The sequence below is a fragment of the Pezoporus wallicus genome, unplaced genomic scaffold, assembly GCF_028554395.1.
Source record: "Pezoporus wallicus isolate ANWC-B61680 ecotype Strahan unplaced genomic scaffold, APGP_CSIRO_Pwel_v1 contig_11693, whole genome shotgun sequence".
Taxonomy (NCBI): Eukaryota; Metazoa; Chordata; class Aves; order Psittaciformes; family Psittacidae; genus Pezoporus; species Pezoporus wallicus.
The window spans coordinates 673909-693472 of record NW_026642504.1 but is presented as its reverse complement, the minus strand read 5'-3'; the positions used below and the strand labels follow the sequence as shown (position 1 = coordinate 693472).

At 45.7% G+C, this 19564-nt stretch overlaps 2 protein-coding genes across 3 annotated transcripts in view; one reads left to right on the top strand and one right to left on the bottom strand.

Annotated features, from left to right (window-relative positions):
* The window catches only part of CLCN6 (chloride voltage-gated channel 6), a 58245-nt gene that overhangs the window by 9114 nt on the left and 29567 nt on the right, over positions 1-19564 (top strand). Inside the window, exons 15-23 of one of the 2 annotated variants that reach the window (XM_057430812.1) lie at positions 313-466; positions 566-725; positions 869-975; positions 1564-1750; positions 2365-2522; positions 3633-3789; positions 4495-4602; positions 5252-5377; positions 6689-7093. In XM_057430812.1, coding sequence (XP_057286795.1) covers positions 313-466; positions 566-725; positions 869-975; positions 1564-1750; positions 2365-2522; positions 3633-3789; positions 4495-4602; positions 5252-5377; positions 6689-6769 — 1238 coding nt within the window. In that variant the 3' untranslated portion in view covers positions 6770-7093. Of the gene's footprint in view, positions 1-312; positions 467-565; positions 726-868; positions 976-1563; positions 1751-2364; positions 2523-3632; positions 3790-4494; positions 4603-5251; positions 5378-6688; positions 7094-19564 lie in introns of those variants that run through there. The other variant, XM_057430811.1, reaches the window with a different exon arrangement.
* Positions 15883-18843, bottom strand: LOC130610744 (natriuretic peptides A). Its single transcript, XM_057430820.1, has 3 exons — positions 18627-18843; positions 16847-17132; positions 15883-16582 (listed from the first exon to the last, which is right to left on the bottom strand). Exons 1-3 carry the CDS (start codon positions 18744-18746, stop codon positions 16566-16568), a joined length of 423 nt encoding a protein of 140 aa, XP_057286803.1. The 5' UTR covers positions 18747-18843; the 3' UTR covers positions 15883-16565.

Sequence of the window (19564 nt, the reverse complement as noted above, 5' to 3'; positions counted from 1 at the left end):
CCCATGCTTAGGCTTCAGAGCTTCATCTTGCTTGAAACAAGATTCATAAGAACCACTAGGCTCAGAGCACTTCAGGCCTTCATGGCTTTAGTGGACTGCTAGCACAACAGGTGAAAGCCTTCTCCATGGGAAGAAAGCCTTGCTTTTCCTCTCTTTTTCACTTACTCATTTTCTTCATGTGTGTTTGGATTGGGAGATGAAGTAGCTGTTGTGAGATGAGCCTGCTGTGAGCTGAGGGGTGGATGGTGCAATACTACTGTCTCTGTCTGGCAGACCTGTGCCCCTTTAGTCATGATTCTTCTTGTGTTGCAGGTACTTTCAGCCCAGTCACACTGTCCTTGTTCTTCCTTCTCTATTTCTCACTCTCCTGTTGGACATATGGGATCTCTGTGCCCAGTGGTCTTTTTGTGCCATCACTGCTTTGTGGGGCTGCCTTCGGACGCCTGGTCGCCAACCTCCTCAAAAGGTGCATTGTGTGTGTGTGTTTGAGAGAAGAGAGATGTGCTGCAGGCACACACTGAGATCTCAGGGTGTTCTAATCTTCAGGCTCTGTGTTTTGCTCTAGCTACATTGGCCTGGATCACATCTACTCGGGAACTTTTGCACTGATTGGGGCAGCAGCATTCCTGGGAGGAGTGGTCCGCATGACTATCAGCCTGACTGTCATCCTAATTGAATCCACCAATGAGATCACCTATGGGCTCCCCATAATGATCACCCTCATGGTGAGTGTAGAGTCTTAGCTCTGGCTTCTTGCAGGTTGCTTGAACATGCACTGTGCCCGAGTCTCTGTTCCTTCAAGGGCTACGATAAGTCAAGGAGTTGTTCTTGGAGCAACAACTCAGTAGACCTTGTGTTTGCTCTGCAGGTAGCCAAATGGACAGGAGACTTTTTCAACAAAGGCATTTATGACATCCATGTGAACTTGCGAGGAGTGCCTCTGCTGGAGTGGGAAACCGAGGTGGAAATGGATAAGTAAGGCTGCTCCTCTTGGCAGTGGGTTGGAGTTTGTGGTAGGGTTCTTACTCAAAGGAATGCTGTAATGCAGGGGGGTGGTGCTTCATCTCCAACAAACCTGGCTGCTCTGAGAGGAGCAGCTGGGAGAGGAGTTGGGAGTTGTGCATTGGGCCTGTGGCAGGAAAGAGGTTCTGGAGCCATTTCTGAGGAGGAGTGGATGGGTGGAGATCTAAGGAGTAGATCCATGAGGTTCAGCATGATATCTGAAAGTGTCCCACTGGACTTTCCTTCTTGCAGAATTCCATCTTCTTCCCAACTGTTGTTGTTTTCCAGTAGTGTTTAAACACTTTCTATGCCATAAGTTGGAACCTTTTTCCTTGCCAATAGTGCATCACTGATGCACTGTTAAAAGTCAGGTCAGTTGTGCCAGCACTGCTAGTAACACAGTAAAGATGAGCACATAGGTACAAGGAGCTGGCAGAACTGTACTGCAGCAGAATCCTTTAGGATCTCCTTTTGGGACTAGTTTGTTTCCTTGTTTGTCCATTACCAGCCTTTTGTCACTGACATGATGCATGCAACAATCTTGAATTTCTTTCCCTGCAGACTACGAGCCAGTGACATCATGGAACCCAACTTGACCTATGTCTACCCACACACCAGGATCCAGTCCCTTGTCAGCATCCTGCGCACAACTGTCCATCATGCCTTCCCTGTAGTGACTGAGAACCGGGGCAACGAGAGGGAGTTCATGAAGGGAAATCAACTGATAAGTAATAACATCAAATTCAAGGTAAAAAGAAGTTTTTGATGAGTTGAAGGTGAAGAGCTTTGTTTTACAGGTGGAAGGCCCTTTCTTTTGTTATCTGTGCCTTTGTCAGTGCAGAATTCAGGTCACAGATAAGCACCTACTGCAATACAAAATTTTCAAGGGCTCGGTTTCATTCCATTGTCCATGTCATGGTAAAGGCAGAAGTGAGCTGCACTCCTAGAGGCAAAAGTTAAGACTTACCTGTTTAGGATAGACATAGAAAACGTTTCGATTTGTTACTGAAGTACCGAATCCACCACTGAGATCATTAGTAGGTGCCTAAATGCTTCTTCCCTTTGTAGAAGGGATAGCGGGACAGATGCTTTAGTCCCTTGGGAAACTTAAAAGTTTAAGGTCAGAATGAATAATAAACATGCTTATGGCATGCTCATGCCCTAGCAAAAAAGGGTGCCTGAGTTCTTAAACTTCACCTTGTGTCCAAGGAGAGTACAGTCCTGCTGGCTATTCTCACAAGTACTGCGGCAGCACTAGGGAGCACCTTACCTGTTGTCATACAGCTATGAACAGATAGTTCATAGTTGCTCTTGGATAATTGTTAACCTGCTTTATATCTGCAAATTGTTTGCTGCATGCAGAAATCCAGCATCCTCACCCGAGCCGGAGAGCAGCGCAAGCGCAGCCAGTCCATGAAGTCCTACCCCTCGAGTGAGCTGCGTAATATGTGCGATGAGCACATAGCGACGGAGGAGCCACCAGAAAAGGAGGATCTGCTGCAGCAGATGCTAGAGAGAAGGTGAGATCCTGGTAGGCACAGGCGTATGGGAACAGGGTGTTTCTATATGTTGAGATGCTTCTTGCAGTCCCTGTCATTTCATATATCAAAGGAAACAATGTTAGTATCCATGGGAAAAGACTTCTTAGCAGGGCCTGTTGTGGTAGGACAAAGGATGATGGTTTTAAACTAAAACAAGGACATTTAGGCTGGATTTGAGGAAATAAATCTTTACAGTGAGGGTGGTAAAAGCCTGGCACAACTTGCCCAGAGAGGTGGTGGATGCACCATCCCTGGAGATATTCCAGGCCAGGCTTTATGTGGTTCTGGGCAACCTGATCTAGATGAAGATTTCCCTGCTCACTGCAGGTGGGTTGGACTGGGGAAGCTTTGAAGGTCGCTTCCAAACCAAACCATTCTATGATTTTAGGTTTTAGGAGAAGGGACTTGTCAGGTCTCATCAGCCAGTGCTGGGGCTCACACTTGTGACTGAGTCTTAATGACTTGATGGTAGTGTCCAACCTGTTAACTTAAATTCCTTTCAAACACCTATCTGAAAACATTTCCTGGGGAAATGTCTTGTCTGTAGAAATCCATGGCCTCTTGTCTGTAGAGAACTGAGAGCTCTACAAAGCTCACTTTTCCCAAGAGAGGAGTTAATGACCTGGTGCTGTAATGTTGATACCACTTTCCTGTAACTGGGCTGTGTCACCAGGCTTATGTTGCAGTTACGTCCAAGCAGAAGCCCAGTCCAGTGAATCAGTTAATCACCTAGTGGTTGTACTGTTATGAGTAGGGTCCTGACCCTGATGTTTTCCCAGATGCTTCAGCTTTTATTAGAATCTGAATATTTTGGCACTGGAAATTGCTCTAGTAGCAAGAGATTTGAATTTGAGAGTTGTGAGACTCCATCGTGCTGCTGTTACCACACTCTGCTGATGCTAATGGGTCTTGATCCCTCTCTGCTATTTTGTTTCATGGAGAAAAGGCTTGCTTGTCACTAGTAGGCGTCCCAGAAATGTTCAGGAGAAGGTTGCAAAGAGCTGAAGTAGCTGTTGCTTTGGAGGCAGGGGTATATGTTTCTCCTTAAGTTCATGCATCTTGTAACATGCAGTGTTAAATCTGCCACAGATACACTCCCTACCCCAACCTGTACCCTGACCAGTCTCCCAGTGAAGAGTGGACCATGGAGGAGCGCTTCAGACCGTTGACCTTCCATGGCTTGATCTTGCGCTCACAGCTGGTCACGCTCCTTGTCAGGGGGGTTTGTTACTCCGAGAGCCAGTCGGTGAGTCTTCCTCATCAGGAGTTGTAGCAGAGACATCCCTACCCTCCCAGCTGAGAAGGCTGGGAGCAGTATGTATGGGCTGCAAAAAAGAGTATACCTATTTTTACACTTTAAGGAATGCATCTGTGTGTTAAAAGCTGCAGATGTGTAATGTGAATTCTCCTGGCAGCTCTAGAATAGAGAGACTTGAATTTCTGTTTAAGTATCCCAGGAAAAGAGGACAGCTACTGTTTAAGAAATAAACAGGCCCATTTGTGGCATAAAGGTGCAGTCCTGTCAGAGCTGGAGAATGGAGGACAGATATCAAATACAAATAGAGCAACTCGCAGTGTACGCTGCATGTTCTTAACTCCTGCGTGCCAAGGTCTTACCAGAAGTGTCAGCTGTATCACTGAAATCAGCAGGAGCATTTGTAATTGAGGCCCATCTGCAAGGCTGATTTGTTGCTGCCCTCCAGCGTGGAGTGTAGATCTGTCAGAGTTTGGAGAGCAGATCCATTGCTCTATCAGCTAAGTGCCTGCATAGGTTTGGGCTTGCACTGCTGCATTCTGAGATGAGCTGCTCTGAGTACCTCTGCAGATGTATGTGTGGGCATGGGGGGATCTGGGTGAGCAACTGGGAGGAATCATTTGCTGTGCTGCTTGCAGCCCATGTACTGTGTGGGATGGTGACACATCAGCTCAGTGGGATTTGTTTTAAATGCAGAGTGCAAGTCAGCCTCGTCTGTCCCATGCAGAGATGTCTGAGGATTATCCCCGTTATCCAGATATCCATGACTTGGACCTCACATTGCTGAACCCTCGCATGATAGTGGTAAGAGATGCACTGCAGCGTGACAGTGTTTCCTAACAGATGTTTAGGACTGTCTCAAGCCTTTAAAAAAGGCTGAGAGCACATTTAAGTCCACCCCTGGGTGCAGTGACCAACATCCTGTACTTCTCATGCATTCAGTCAGCTTTGTCTGCAAGTCAGTCCTCATACCTGCTGTGAGGTAACATCTCACAAAGGTGCTTAACTTCCAGAATGAAATGTTGCCTGTCTAGGTTAACTTCCTTCTATTTTATACTTCTGGCCAGGCAAACTGCTGCTGTTTGTAACTCCATGTGCTGGCAGCTCAGCCAGTGGCAGGCCTGTCATTGACTTTGTGACAGGAAGGTTGCTGTGTAAGCCAAAGTGCTTTTTTAATATACATTCTTATTTTCCTGGGCCTGCATTTATCCTGCTCAGAGGCTTTCTGCAGCATTGGGCTCTTAAGATCCTGGGTTACAGTGTTCAAGCAAACCATGAAAAATTCATGTTCCTGAAATAATTTGGTATTTGTGGAGAAATAGAAGATGCCCCCTGTCTGGTACCCTGCCCAGAGATCAGTGCATTGGAAGACTTGCAGGAATTGCTTGTTAGTGATTCCTAGAGATAGTGAAAATGCCTCTTGTAAATAACATAATTGTTTTTTCTCTCTCAGGATGTCACCCCATACATGAACCCATCACCCTTTGCTGTCTCTCCAAATACACATGTGTCACAAGTCTTCAACCTGTTTAGGACAATGGGACTCAGACATTTACCGGTTGTGAATGCAGTTGGAGAGGTAAGTCCTGGTCTCCATTTTCTCTTGGCAAAGCAAGGAAGCCACTGTGGCTTATGCAATGTCTTCCACCTTTGGGAGAATTAAGATCTCTTAACATCAAAGAAAAATGCTTTAAAGAGATCAGAATGTGATGATCTTAAGACCCTGAAGCATTCTTGATTACTGTGTCTCTGTTACCATGTTTGTGTCCATGCTTCCTGCCTTCCACACACAGTCTCAGGCTGGCAGCATGTGGAAGCTTTTACTGTCTTGTACCTACTGAGAGGCCTTGAGCTCATCAGAGGCCACTCATTTGGGTTCCTCTTTGTCAACTTTATTCAAGGCCAAAAGCAGAATTTCCTTCACATTGGGGCAGGGGGTTTTTCTGCTAGAAGGGAACTTGCATTGTGTCCGTACTCATGGGAGCAGCAGAACAAAGGAGTTGTTGAACGGGTTGTTCTCGATTCACTTGTCTTTGCCATCTACAATGCTCAGGAACGGTCAGTAGGTGTCAGCAACTTCCTATAAACAGTGGGAAACTCCTTTAAGCCTGAACTGGTCTGTGCATGAGACAGCAGTGTCTTTTCTACCTCTTGAGGGTTGCCAATAGCTACTCTGCAGAGTGTGCTGCTTGAATACACGAGATGTTGACTCTTTCCGTGTTTAGCATATGATGCTGTTGCAGCGCTAGAGAGCAGCCTAGTTCTAAACTCTTTCAATGTGTAAAATCACTGAGGTGTTTCATCAGCTGGAACATCTGGCTTGACTGTTCCCCCAGTCTGGGGAGAGGGTCCGTTTTGTGACCTGCCAGCTGGTGATGGCTAGTGTGCAGTCACCGCTTAGCTAGCCTTTACCGTTTCTCTGTTGTGGTCTTTAGAGCTTCCTAAAATGTATCTGATAAGAGCTGTCTGCAGTCATGTCATGTGGGATATCTGAAATGTCTCTACTATGAAGCCATAAGAGAGCTGTTATTTCCAATTAGTTTTCACTTTCCAAAGGATTTGGTTACATCTCTATGCTGTCGAACATGGACGGGATTTCCCTTCCTATGTGGGGGTAACTAGTGCTGTGTCCAGACATCATAGCAGCAGTTAAGCTGTCTGTTTGGGTGTATTTAAAGCAGTATCTTGCCTGCAGACAAGTGCTGGCAGAGGGAGGGGTGTTGTTTTGGCAAGATTTGAACTTGACCCCACTCTAACTCGGCATCAGTCAGGATCTGCTTGCACATTCCCTCTTTTGGGGAGTTAGAAAGAACAACAGCTCTACCATGCGTGTCTGTTAGTGACACACCTGTGATACTGACTTTTTTCCTCTCTTTCTTCCTCTTTTAAGATTGTTGGGATAATCACTCGGCACAACCTGACCCACGAATTTCTGCAGGCAAGACTGAGACAACACTATCAGAGCATTTGATGCCCCTGCCCACCCTGCCCCACTGTCGGTGGCTACCTCCCTCTTCCAAGCCTGCACACGCGCTCGCATTCCGCTTGGACCCCTCAAGGCCCAAGACTTGCCGTTTGGCTTCTCACATGCATATCAAGCCTGGGGAGCTGGAAAACACCTTGCTAGCCAGAGAATTAGAGGAGCTGCCTGGGCCCAGAGCTATTGGTTGGTCTCAGGCACTTGGTTTGACCACTTTTGATCCAGTTTTTTTCTTTTCCTGTGCCCCAGTTATCTCCTTTCGTCAACTGTCCTGACACTGTATGTTCTGCTATTTTGGTTTTTGGATTTTTCTTTGAAGGGTTGGAAAAAGAATCCTCTATCTCCACTATGTCCTATGCAGGAAACTTCAGCATCTTTTCCCTGTCTTCCTGTATGTGTCATTTTAACTCTTCCTCCCTTGTTCCTGCAACTGTTGCCTTATTTGTCTGAGAAGGGAGTCACTGTCAGGGCTGAGAGAGGAGATATTGAAGTTTGCAGTTATCAAATAGCTGCTCTGGAGGATGCCTTTTCTCAGAAGCAGTATTATAAAATCCAGCTCTGGAAGTACACCTCTTTGCAGGTGTTCCCAGTTGTCCGTCTTTTTCCACTCTGGCTTCATTTGTTCCTAATTTCCCTCCTTCTGTCATAGGGAAATGTCCCTGCTGTGTTGTTTTTGACAGCAGCTGGCTTTTGAGAGCAGCTCAGCAAATCAGGAGTTCAGTTCAATTCCAGTTACTGTTTGAGATTATAAATATTTAATACATTTGCAGAGCATCTCAGAGAAGGGAGATCTCTTTCCCTCTTAGCTATTGTTATTATCTCCCTGTAAGAGACTCTTCTAAGGCACTTTGTGGCACTTCACTTTGTCACTAACCCGACACTCCTGCATTTCTTGGCATTTGTAGGCACTTTGTCCTTGTACTGATCCAACGATGAGAGCCTGGGACACCTTTCTAGCTAGGGTTAGAGACCAGGGAACCTACATCTTCATAGCATGATGAGGTGTTGCTTTCTGGAGGCTAATAGAACTGTTGCCCTGTCTCTGGGCTCAGTTGAATTCTCTCTGTTGAGACGAGAGCCAGTATAACTTAAAGCTGCCATACAGGAGGGATACTTAGTGACTAACAGGCAGGATTTGCTGCAGGGTGATAAGTGGGGCTGTCTGTGCTCTAAAAATGCTTGGGATAATGCTTGCAATAGCAACAGCCACATATCTAGAAGGGTAAAATCAGCACTTAGAAGCCAGTTGCAGCCAGTTCAGTGCTTTAGCAGGTACCATCCTGGCCAGCACCTGTATTGTTCCAGCAGGCACCTGCCCTCCTGAGTTTTGCATAGAGATAACCCTCAGTGGGAAGCCAGCACTGTGCCTCCAGGGGCTGCAGAGCTGATTGGCTTGATAAAGCACAGAGCATTCTCTCAGCCAAGAGACTGGGCCAAGTATCATGGGGAATGTATCCCAGAAAAGCTTCTACACAGCCTCTGAGCACTCCAGTTAACCTGTTGTCTGCCATAGATGGGAGCTGTGGCAGAGGGAATCAGACATTATTGTATTCTCTGAATTCAGAAACTCATCGGTAGTGAAGTTTTTCCTGACTAAGCCTGAAGAAGTTGTGCTCTTTTCCTACGGGTATCAAAACACTAAATCTGTTAAAACAGCCTCATTGACTGACTTTGTGGAAGCTGATTGTTCCAGGGCACTGCTCTGCAAGCTGTTGCCTGCTGAGCCCTGCTACAGATAGGCTTGTGAGGAGGTTTTGTTCTCGGGTCACCAGGTCTTGAGGTAGAGCTCTCGAAGTCTCTGGCACTCTTAGATGTTCATGGAGTCTTTGCAGTCTGAATGGTTGGTAGATGTATTCTGTGGCTGTGCTTGCAGTGAAGACAACTGAATCATGGGAAACTCTGGAATTTTGGCCAACAGATAAGAGAACTTGTTTTTTAAAGTGGTTCCTGGGGTCAGGTTTTAGTGTAGAATTTGTCCTTACGCAGTGCATGGCTTAGCTGGAAAGTTTGGTTTTAGCACAGCTGTTTGTAAGCACTTAGATTCTAATTTTTATTCCTCTCTGTTGACATCTGGAGGCCTTTTTTCCACTTGGTGTTGTCTCAAACCTGCTGCTGTATTAGGAGATGAAGGGCACATCTTTGTTTTCAAGAATGCATTTATACCATTTCCACCAAGGGAAGTGAGCTGTGGTACATGCAGTGGCAGTTGTGGCAGAGGAAGCTGTGTGTGTCTGAGGACCCTTTGTTAACTATGGCCACTGAAGAGGGCTGCTTGGGAAGTGACCTATCCAAAGAGCAGGGAATGTTTGTTCTTTTCCCTTTCCTGCTGTAGAACTTGCAGCAGCAGCTCTTGTCTCCCCCACTGAAATAGCTTCGGAGGCTTGTGAATATCCTAGCTCTATTTCAAAGGAGGCATGCAAGCTCTTCAGCTTCCACAAGTAAAGTGAAGGTGTTTTCCTACAGCCACTATCCATCTTGTGCCTTCAACCTGGGCTCCTTAGCTGGGACAGGTGGGGCATGTTCCTTACAGCAGATCAGTTGGCATCAGCTACTGCTCTTTCTTGGCTTGCAAGTTCTTTCCCTGTAAGTAGAGTAAGGATGTTTGTTCTCTCCAGATAGTCTCTGCTGATGATTTCCTGATTTACCAATGTTCCCTGAGTTCTGGTCTTGTAGTGAGCTATCCCAAGAGACTTCCAGCATCCTTTAGTACTCTCTGGAGCTGGACTGTAGGTTTGAAATACGCTTCTATTAACCTACCTTTCATTTGAAGGATTTGTGCTCATGGGCAGTTACAAATCGCAGAACTCCTGTTTTGATGGGATTTCAGCTCACACTAATGTGCTTGGGTGCTATAGGATTGCTGAATCCACATGTTCAGAATGCCCCGTGTCTCTCAGTGACAGATCTCTTTCCTCTTGCTCATGATGAGTGATTGTGTGTGGAAGGTTTCTCCTCTTCATGCACATCAATAGGGCTCCTTAGGTGGTTTGCCTTGGGCTGGTCATGTCCTGTTTTATTTGTGTACACAAGCTGCAGCAGTATATTTTGCTGGGATGTCTTGTCGTCACTACTGAGGCCTGGAGTCAGGCAATCCAGACAAGACAGGCTGAAAAACCTTGTCAAGGTTTGTCTGAGCACCAGCTGCACTTCCCCAGGAGAAGGCCACTTGCTTTCAGCCTGCTGTCAGCACTGTCTTCTCTGTGCATCTGTCTGACCCAAATGTTCCAGCTGGAAAGCACACCCTGTTCATTCCTTCCCTAAAGAAGTTTTAAATGAGGGTGGTGGGTGACCTTGTCAGTTGCTTTAAAGGGAAAACTGAGTGTGCAGTCAGTGTTCTGTAGCTTGCAGAAAGGGAATTACAAGTTCATCTGACGTTTGGAGATGCAGCGTTTCCCTTCTGCTAAGGACTGATGCAAAGTGGCTCCCGTTGAATCAGTCTTGTTCTCACACTTTGCTCTCTTAGCTCCTTTCTTAAAACACATTCACTGCTTCTACCCTGGCTCTGGTTGCTTAGTGATGTACAAGAAACTTACTTCTAATGTTAGGTGCCTGTAACCTTTTACTCAGAGCAACACTAAAGGAATAGTACAAATAACTGGATTAGTATTGATGGCAGAAGTTAGGGGATACTATGGGGCATTCTCTGCTGCCCCATGGTTTCCTGTGCAGTGTTAACTGATGCGGTTTTGACTTGTTGACTTACTGTGAGCCATTCCAATGGTAGCAACTTTCCATTTGGTTTTGGGGTTGTTTTTTTGCACTGTTTTTTGTTATGAAATGATGTAAGCTAATTCCTTGGTGTATATAAATGGTATTTTTTTTTAAATTTGTATGAATATATTTTTATTTGAACTATGGCACTTGGGAAGTATTCATGTAACCATAACATGTCTGAGAGTAAAACATTTGTGTGTCTCCTTCAGCACTTTCAAGGCCTTTTGATGTTTCTAGCGGTGTTTTATTTTTGCCCTTTATTCTAATAAAACTAGTAGAACATGGCAATATCCAAGAACATCATTTGAGGATGATGAGTAATTGCTATTTATGAGCTTTCTGGATCTAACAGCGTGTGCAGAAGGTGCACTGAGGCTGGGCAGAGGTAGGAATTAGTGTAATCCTTTAGGTTGTGACCACTCCAGTCCCGTGTTCTCTCACAACAGCTTGTTTCAAAGGCGGGAATAACAAATGTTTGATGAGGAGTTGAACTCTCCTGAATTGTGCAGCAACTGCTGATTTTCTTACCTGAGAAATCCAAAACTTGTAAGTGGTGGTTTGCCTTGCATTTTTCTTGGCTGGTTACCAGAAAAGCTGTGTAATACATTAATGTCTGAATTAAAACCCCTTTCTACCAAGATTTATAGACTCATTAAATCCAACCACATGTCACGATCCCCATACCTGTAAACTGTGTCTCTAGCAGAAGAATTTAGTGTTATGTGGTGAGATTTCTTTCCAGTTTTGCTTTGCTTTGGTGGGAGGATACAAGCTGCTTCCTTTAGCATATGTGCATACCTACACAGGTGTGTATCATGCAGGAAGAACAGAGGATGGCTGTGCTGATGTGTAAGTTGAAAGAAGGAAGCTGCTGCTCTTCTTGTCCAGGGTGCTGAAGCGCTTTGCAGCAGCACTGAGGCGCACTTGGCCCCTTCAGCATCCACTGGAGCTTTTCAAATGCACCAGATGGAAAAAGCTTGTTCAGAGCTGGAATGAGATGGCAGTGAGTTCCACACAGGTTTGGAAGGTTTAGACATTGAGATCACTGTTCCAAAGTAAGCAGAATGTCCCTTTGTCCAGGCTGATTCCAAATTACAGAAATAAAGCCCGAGTTGCTGTGTGGGCCATGTATGAGTGACTCTTAAGCATCTAGGAGCAGGAGACTGGAATCCATATATACCAGTTGGAATAGATAAACACAGAAGACAATACTGTGTTGAAGAACTCATGACACAAAGACAGGACCATTCTCGGACCCTTGTTGACTCCCCTAGCAGCTCCTTGATGCTTATAATAGAGAATATCTGTGTGGTGGCTGACTTTAGACATGGATTTTTACCTTTCCTTTGCTTCCCAATTCCCACCATATCAGGCCTGACAGCACAGGGACATCTGCTGCAAGGAACGTTCTTGTTTTGTTTCAAGGTATTTCACACCTCGAAGGTGTGAGAAAAGCACCAGAAAAGATGCCACTTTCTTTATCTCTCAGCAATGCCTCTGGGCTCTTCCTTCTTTGGTGTGAAAACTGAGACAGCTGTTGGACAACTAGGTTCCAACTGCCTAATGGGAACTGTACCTGGGTGAGCAGGTGAGAGACTTGGGGAGAGGCTGTTCTCAACACAGCAGAGCTGTCACAGGCTTTGTGCTGCATTCTGAGCTGTGACCATAGTGCAGGTGATCTCCGTCTTTGGGCATGGGGCGAGTCTGCTATTGTCTGTAGAGAGTTGCTGCTAGGATCACTGGGACACCCTTATCAAGCAGATGTCAATCAGCAAAGGCCTTTGGGGGCCAAGCTTTAGTGATATTAAATCAAGCAAGCTGGATATGATTGGATTGTTATGTGCAATGGCACAGCTCCACACTTCCCTGCAGCAGCAGAGGATCCTTCCCATGCGATTTCCTAGAGGAGCAAAGCAGTGGTGACAGCTCTTCTTGCCTGCAGACTGGGATTTAGTGAAACTCTTCATCTAGTGGGAACCTGGAAAGGGCTAGTGCAGTGTGTGAGGGGTGGAAGAAACCCTCAAATCTAATTTGCAGTAAAACCCCATGCCAACCACACCACTTTCGTGAGTGAGGCTCCTGCCTTACAGCGTGCAAGAGGCGTAGGAGGCATGTTGGTGTCATTACTGTGTTCCAGAGATCAAAGGAAGGGAAGCTGCTGAATTATGCGCTGCCAGCCAGGGTTAGTGCCAGGAGCTATGAAGAAGCAAGTATGAAGTCTGGCATGGCAGGAGGTGGCGAATATCATTAGAGCTGGGTGGTGGAGGGTGTTACCCTGGTCCTTCTCTGATCCCACTGGGATATTTCTTCCTTTGCACAAAGGACCATGATAGCACTTGAATGCATCTCAGGTGCTGTGTTGTTGGGGGATGATTAATGTATAAAGGACGCTGCCTGATGGGGTGGAGGAGGGCAGGATTTCAGGACCCTGCACTGCTCAGTGCTGAATAATTACTTGGAACCTAACCTGCATTAGCTGCTTTTGACATCAGCCCTTGCTTTGCGGTGATAGGGATGTTCCACAGGCATCCTGTGCTTAGACTGTTTCTGGATTGTTTGCAATTACAAGCTACACCAATTCCCTGTTTTGGGACTGACTCACAGCCTAGTTCTTAAAGCTTCCTCTGAAGCTCTTGTTTGGTTGTGTGGCTGCTACCCTTTCTCCTGCACTATTACTGATGTGTCACCGACCTTCCCTTCCCCATGTGGAAGTTTCTCTAGAAGAAGAGATGTATCTTGGATAGGTGTGAAGACTTAGTAGGAATTCATGTAGAACTGAAGATTAATGTGATCTTCAGCTCCTGCCCTCACCAGAGCCTGGTATTGCTCTTGGATTGTTTCTCCTCCAATGCAATCCCATATTTTCCTCCATAAAGTTCTATCAGGGTTAGTTTCCAAAATTTACAGGGACCAAAGGCAGGTCCACTACAAACCTGAAGGAAACTACCTGATGTGTAGACATGGGTCTATACAGAACTGCCTGCTGCTGGAAGAGAGAAGGGCCTAGGTTAGAGGAATCCCTGCATCCTTGCATGGATAGCATGTGCAACTATCCAAATCCACTGCAGTTACAGCAGCAGCAGAAGAAATAAAAGGCTGGCAGGTTAACATGGGATGACAGGACTGTCCTCTGAAGCTTCAGCCATGAACACAAGTCCAGGTTACTGCAAAGTAAGGTAGAGCATAACCCAATGTAACTGTGGTAACAAGCTTTGTGCCTCTTTTTCCCCCTGCTGTAAAGGTCAGCCTGCTGATCTTTGATGAAGAGCAGAGCTGTGGCACTTGCTGCTGATGCTGCTGGGTCACAGAGCATGTGGCTGTTCTATGAAACAGATGATAAATTAATTCACTCGCTCCCTCCAGAATCCATTGTTTCTGTACCTACAGTCTGAAATTCCTGGTCTCACTGAAAGCAAGTGTGTAGTGGAACCTTTTGTGTTTTCTGTGTGTGTCCTCTTAGCCACAGTACCCTCTTTAGAAAGAAACACAGCTCTAGAGAGACATTTAGCTTTCAGATAAGCTTTCCCCATAAGCAGTGGGCTACTTTTGTCTATATGCTTGTTTGGGACTGGCTGTTCCCAAGACTGTTCCCTGTGATCACAGCAAGAGTGGCAGCTTTGCTTGTCCTGTAGAGCCCAGCAGTGCTCACTTTTCTCTCATTCAGCTTTTCCAAGTGCTTGTTTCTGTGTGCAGTCCTATTCTGACCTGACTCTGAGATTTCCCTGGGGGAGCTTTACAGCTCAGTGTGTTTATGGGAGCAGCAGTAAAAATCCAGCCACAGAGATGCTTTTTTCCTAGATTGCCTACTCTCAATTAGGTTCTCCCAGACCCCAGGGTCTATTAACATACTGTCTGCAAGCCAATACAGACTTGTTCCACCAGGAACTGGCTTGCTCTTAATACTGGACCTACCTGGCTTTGGGTCAGGCAGCACCAACTCTTCTTGCCGTTTTTAGCACATTCCAGTGAACTATTAGTGGTTTGTGCCTTGAGGGGCTGACAGGGAGGGACAATTTACAGTGTCTGTACAAGTTTTGCTTGACTGGGTAAAATTCAGCTCCAGCCAGGGCTGTTATTGTTAGAGTACGAGGATTGTTTTTACTTTGCTTTACAGCAGCACATGGGAAGTCAGGCTGCTGCCCATTGCAAGTGTGGAGGGATCCATCTGCACGTTCCCATCTTGCTGCAGTGGGAAACAGATGGCTGCAGGGCTTCGTTTGGAAAGCCTGTTTGAGAAGATGAAGCCCCATTATCCCCACAAAGGCTCTCCAAAGGGTGACTTCACACCACATAGATTTGTGAAACCACCTTTGAGTAAATGCAAAGTTGCTGTAGCTTTTCACTGCAGAGATGTCTCCTGGTAGCTGCTGGCAATCTTGACCTGGGAAGCAGTTTTCCTGCCAGGGAAACCTATGTGTTGCATAGAGTATTTTATCTTTGGCTGGCACTGCTGGAAGGCTGCGACGTCTGATTTGTATCACAGTAGGTGTTGATTCCCATTGGAGTGGAGCAAAACGATTCCCTCAGAGAAGCCTGTTTCCCTAGGGAAGAGTCACAGGGCCCAGCATGGCAGGGAGCACTCAGGTCCATGTCAGCAGGACAGGGAGTGACTAGGAGGGTGGCTTGTCAAAAATGTGATGCGTGACATAAGCCCTATGAAAGCAGTACAGCATGTGCAGGAGTGATGTGCCATTCAGCACTCAAACTCATGCTTTCACTGTAGCTGTGCTTCCTGAGAGCTGTTGTCAGCAACTGCCATGGCTCTGGCACATTTGCCTCACTGTAGCCTGTCTTAAGCAACTATCATTCCTCTCTCTATGTGCATATGCATAAGCAAAGTTAGAATTAGACTTCTGCAGTTGAGCCTATCCTGGAGCTATGTGTTAGGCCCTTTCTGGGATGCTCGAGTAATGGATGCTGGGGATGAGACCCAAAATCAAATGCTCAAAGTAACACCGTTTCTAGTGGAATGTGCAATCACAGGACGGTTGTGCTGAGCCTGAGCTCAATGCTGTTGCTGTGGCTGACTTGGGAATCCAGGCTATTTGGTCCTTGTGGTGCTGACCAAATGTGGTCCTGGCAATATAACCCTGTTTGGAGGGGGAAGAACGTGGAGAAGGTCTGGGGCAAATTCAGATCCTAGGTGTGAAATTTAGCCCCAAAGGCTTCAATGAAACCTCGATCAGACTTGCAGTGATCCCATTAACCCTGTGTAGAAAAACTTTGTGGAGGGCCATTCCCAGAAAGGGATACATGTTTTGTAGAAGCTGCTTTGTAGCTGGAGTGGTCCCACCTGCCCTCACATGAGAAATACCATGAATAGGACTCCATCGAGAGACCCTGAGGAGCAGCACCTCAGCCACATGCAGAGTGAGACAAGACACAGTTAATGATGTATCTTTGTGTGATGCTCAGAGCCTTTATTTGGTGAGTGCTAGAAAGCATATACAATGAATTCCCTTTCCTCCCTCTGGTGATCTTGAAACTTGTGGAGTGTTGTGATTTTTCTGATTTCTTTTCATGTCAATTTTGCTTCTGTGTGGGATTTGTGGCGCTTCCCTTGACTGAATAACCTACACCAGCAACAGGACTCTCTTGTTACTAAACCCCTGTCTATAGGAGGACTCATGTTGGTGTTTCAATGTTGAGCAAGCTTTTTTTATCTGCTAATCTGTTACAATTTCTTAGTGCAGAGGGAAAAAACTCCAGTGAAAACCTCATTTTTGTTCCTACATTCTCTGTCTAGTGTAAGACCCAGCCTTGTGGATCAGCCTTTTCAATAAAACATAGGCTTCTGACTTTAGGAAAATACAAGACATTTTAATGCAACAGACAGGAGAGAGGTCCAGCAGAGATGTCTAACGTGTTAGTTTTATTTAAAGATGATCTCTTGGTGCTAGAGTAAGAAATATTCTTTAAAAAAAAAACAAACCAACCATCAAATAAATAAATAAATAAATAAATAGAAATAGGAATCACTTTCTGTTGAAGAGTTTAGAAAGCATCCGGCTTTCGTCTGGGGAGGAACAGGTACTGTAAAGCATTCTTCAGAGTAGGGCATAGGGAGGTTGTCTTAATTCTTTCTGGAACCTGCAAGCCAAACATGAAACAAGTGTTACTAGGACTTGTTTCCTTCTCAGTATATGCGCCGTTTTCAGCAGTGCCTTTACCTACTGAATCAATAGACACATTTTTTCCTTTGAAAAATCAATGCTAGCTTAAGTATTAGGCTAAAATTAATTCCTTTCTGAAGCTGTGACTTATTAAAGGCTTAAAAGAAAACCTGCTCTTCCCTTGTCACAAGTAACAGATGCAATCTGTTCTGTTCAGAGAAATGGCTTAGATGGGACTCACCATTGCAACCCATTCCACTCAGGGAGCCGATCCTATCAATCCTCCTCCCGAAGCAGCCAGAATCTCTCATCATCCTGGGCATCTGCAGCCCCCTCAGTCTCTTGAGGAAGGGGTCCCTGTAGGACAGAGGGGTGCTGGGTGCTAGCCTGGGTTCAGCCTTCTGGTCATCACTGTCATCCATGAGTTCTGGTGGGACCTCCTCCTGGTTTTTGGGTTCTTGCAGGTCAGGATTGGACTCCAGGGCTTCAATCATTGCAAATTTATCCTCCAGTTTCTCCAGCAGAGCCTACAATAGAAGGATTAATTTCATAAAATTCTTTGTTTTGTGGTAATTTCCTAACTCTTCCTGTCATCCAGTGCTGCATTCATCAATGGTCCCATAGCCAGCTCTAGGAGACTATCAGGTTGGATCCCAGGGTTGCTGGTGGTACTTGAGCTCTGTCCTCTGCAGTAAATCCCTGTCCACATTAATTCCACCTATTTGTAGCTTGCCACCGAAGTGTATCTTATTGGCAAGGTTAGAAGAGCTCTTGGCAGGGAAAAAGAGCATGATCTAAGTTGCACAGGGAGATACTACTCAGCCCACTAATAGTACTCTATCTCAGAGTACCTCTGAATCCACAGTCTCCTCCCGTGTTCTCAAGTTGCCTGCAATGCTACTTGCAAGCAATTGGCTTTCTCCTTTTTTGGCTAAGACCATCTCCTTGCTTGTCACCCCTGGCAATTTCAGTGGACATCATTTGGAGAAACTGTTGGTGTTATCACTAATCTCTGCCCCAGGAGTTAGAGGATTGCTGCTTCTTAAAGTAACATGAAAATGCCTGTATGCTAAATTCAGGTCTGCTGTGTGACTGCTTCCTGGGTACCATTCTCTATAATTTTTAAAGCTTTGTGTAATAAGGATCAGCTCAATGAATTAGAGGAGTAGAACTGTCCATCTCTAGAAGTAGAGTAGAGAGAAGTGAGCCTTACAGTGAATTTGGAAGCCACTCTTGGATAGCTGCTGGAATCAGCCTAGAGGCTGGGGATGTTTTAGCTTTGGCTGGCACTGTCCTGATCATCTTGTGTAGTTTTTTCTCAGGGTCTGATGCTGTAAGGAGCTGGTCACTGATACAGCCCAAGGAAAGGTTTGAGCTTTCAGGTTTCATCTTGCAAGACTGAACCTAGAGCTTGTATTGTGCTGCCGCAATGGATGTTCTCTATCGGTCATTAAAATACACAGCTGGTAATTTCATAGCTCTAGAAGCTTTCCAGCTGAGCCACACTAAATGATCATACTGTTCCTCTAGCAGCTTCTCTAAATGTTTGGCTTTGGGTGCTCCACTTTACCTCCTCATCTCCCATTCATATGCAGTCAGTTCTCTTAAACCTGCGCAGCTAGAGCCGTATGGCTGTCCTGCTTCACTGTCCCTGACATTTAGTGGGACAAACAGGAGCCTTCCTGAACATTTTCTGTTTGTTCTTATGCAGATGCTGTGATGCTTTTTTCCCTCTCTGGGAATTTACTCCCAGGAAGGTGGATCTTTAAGAGAAAAAGAACCAAAGAGCCAAAGCAGACATCACAACATCGCAATTTTGTTTCTTACTGCTATCCAGGAGCTCAAGTGAAGCTATTGCTCTGCAGAGCTTCTTTCAACCCCTCTGAAGAACTGAGACTTTGTCTCCTAGCATGTGATTGCTGATGCAGCTATCTGATTGTGCAAAAGAAAGGCAAAACCACCACCTCACACTCTGCTAAGCACCCTGAACATTTAACCTTGCAAAAGGAGAGAGTCCTCACCTCCATGCTGGCCAGTTCTTTGGCAGGGCTGAGGCTGTAGATAGGGTTGGCTCTTCCAAGCTGGAGTTGGATGAGCAGCAGCAAGAGGAAGCCACAGGAAAATGAGCCTTTAGTGTCCATGGTGCTGGCTTCGTTGGGAATAGGGAAGTTCAAGCTGTTTCTTCTGAGATGTCTCTTCAGGTCTCTCTCTTCCTCGTCCTATCCGCTCTCTTCCGAAGCTTGTCTTTTATACTCTTTGGGTGTGATCTCTGCTTCCTAGGTTATCAGTGGATTTATCTGGGGCACATTCCAGTCCCATTGCAGGCATGCAGCTCTGTCAAGGGAAGATTCCCTTTATTAGCTGTCATTAGGCAGCAGCTGCTGTTGCTGAGGAATGTATGTCACAAGTCAGTGATTTCATGTCACTCCCCCTCCTCTTGATACCAGGCGCTGTGATTACATAGTCCAGTTGGAAATTCTTAGCAATTTTCTTTCAAGAGACCCCTATGGTCAGATTTACAGAGATGGGAAACAAACCTGAAACTGCTCTAAACTCCACTCATTTAGAAGCTTTCCATAGGGAAATTACCTTTTATAGGGAAAATGAAAGGCTTTACAGATGAGTATTTGGTCGTGAGTAAAGGCTGAAGATAAATCTACTTTTAGGACACCTAAAGTACCGTGCACATTTTCCTTCTATATATGGAATCTGCGCAGCCACTGCATGCCACGGAGTATGCTGAAAATCTCAGGTTTGGGTCACTTCTCTTTTCTCATTGCTGTTGGGGTGATATCATCGTTGAGACTTTGCATGTTACAACAGCAGAAGCACTTCGATCTGCACTTCAATCCAGACGATAACTTCTAGACTGACTCTGCAGGACACCGAATACCTCTAGCCCCCTGCGGGAACTGGCTCCGGCAGCACTGAAAACCACTAGTCTTTATTAAACATTCAA

Excerpts from the sequence above, each read along its gene's own strand:
- LOC130610744 (XM_057430820.1), bottom strand. The coding sequence starts at position 18,746 with ATGGACACTAAAGGCTCATTTTCCTGTGGCTTCCTCTTGCTGCTGCTC. Across the intron at positions 17,133-18,626 it reads AAGAACTGGCCAGCATGGAG|GCTCTGCTGGAGAAACTGGA; the intron begins GTGAGGACTCTC and ends CTTCTATTGTAG.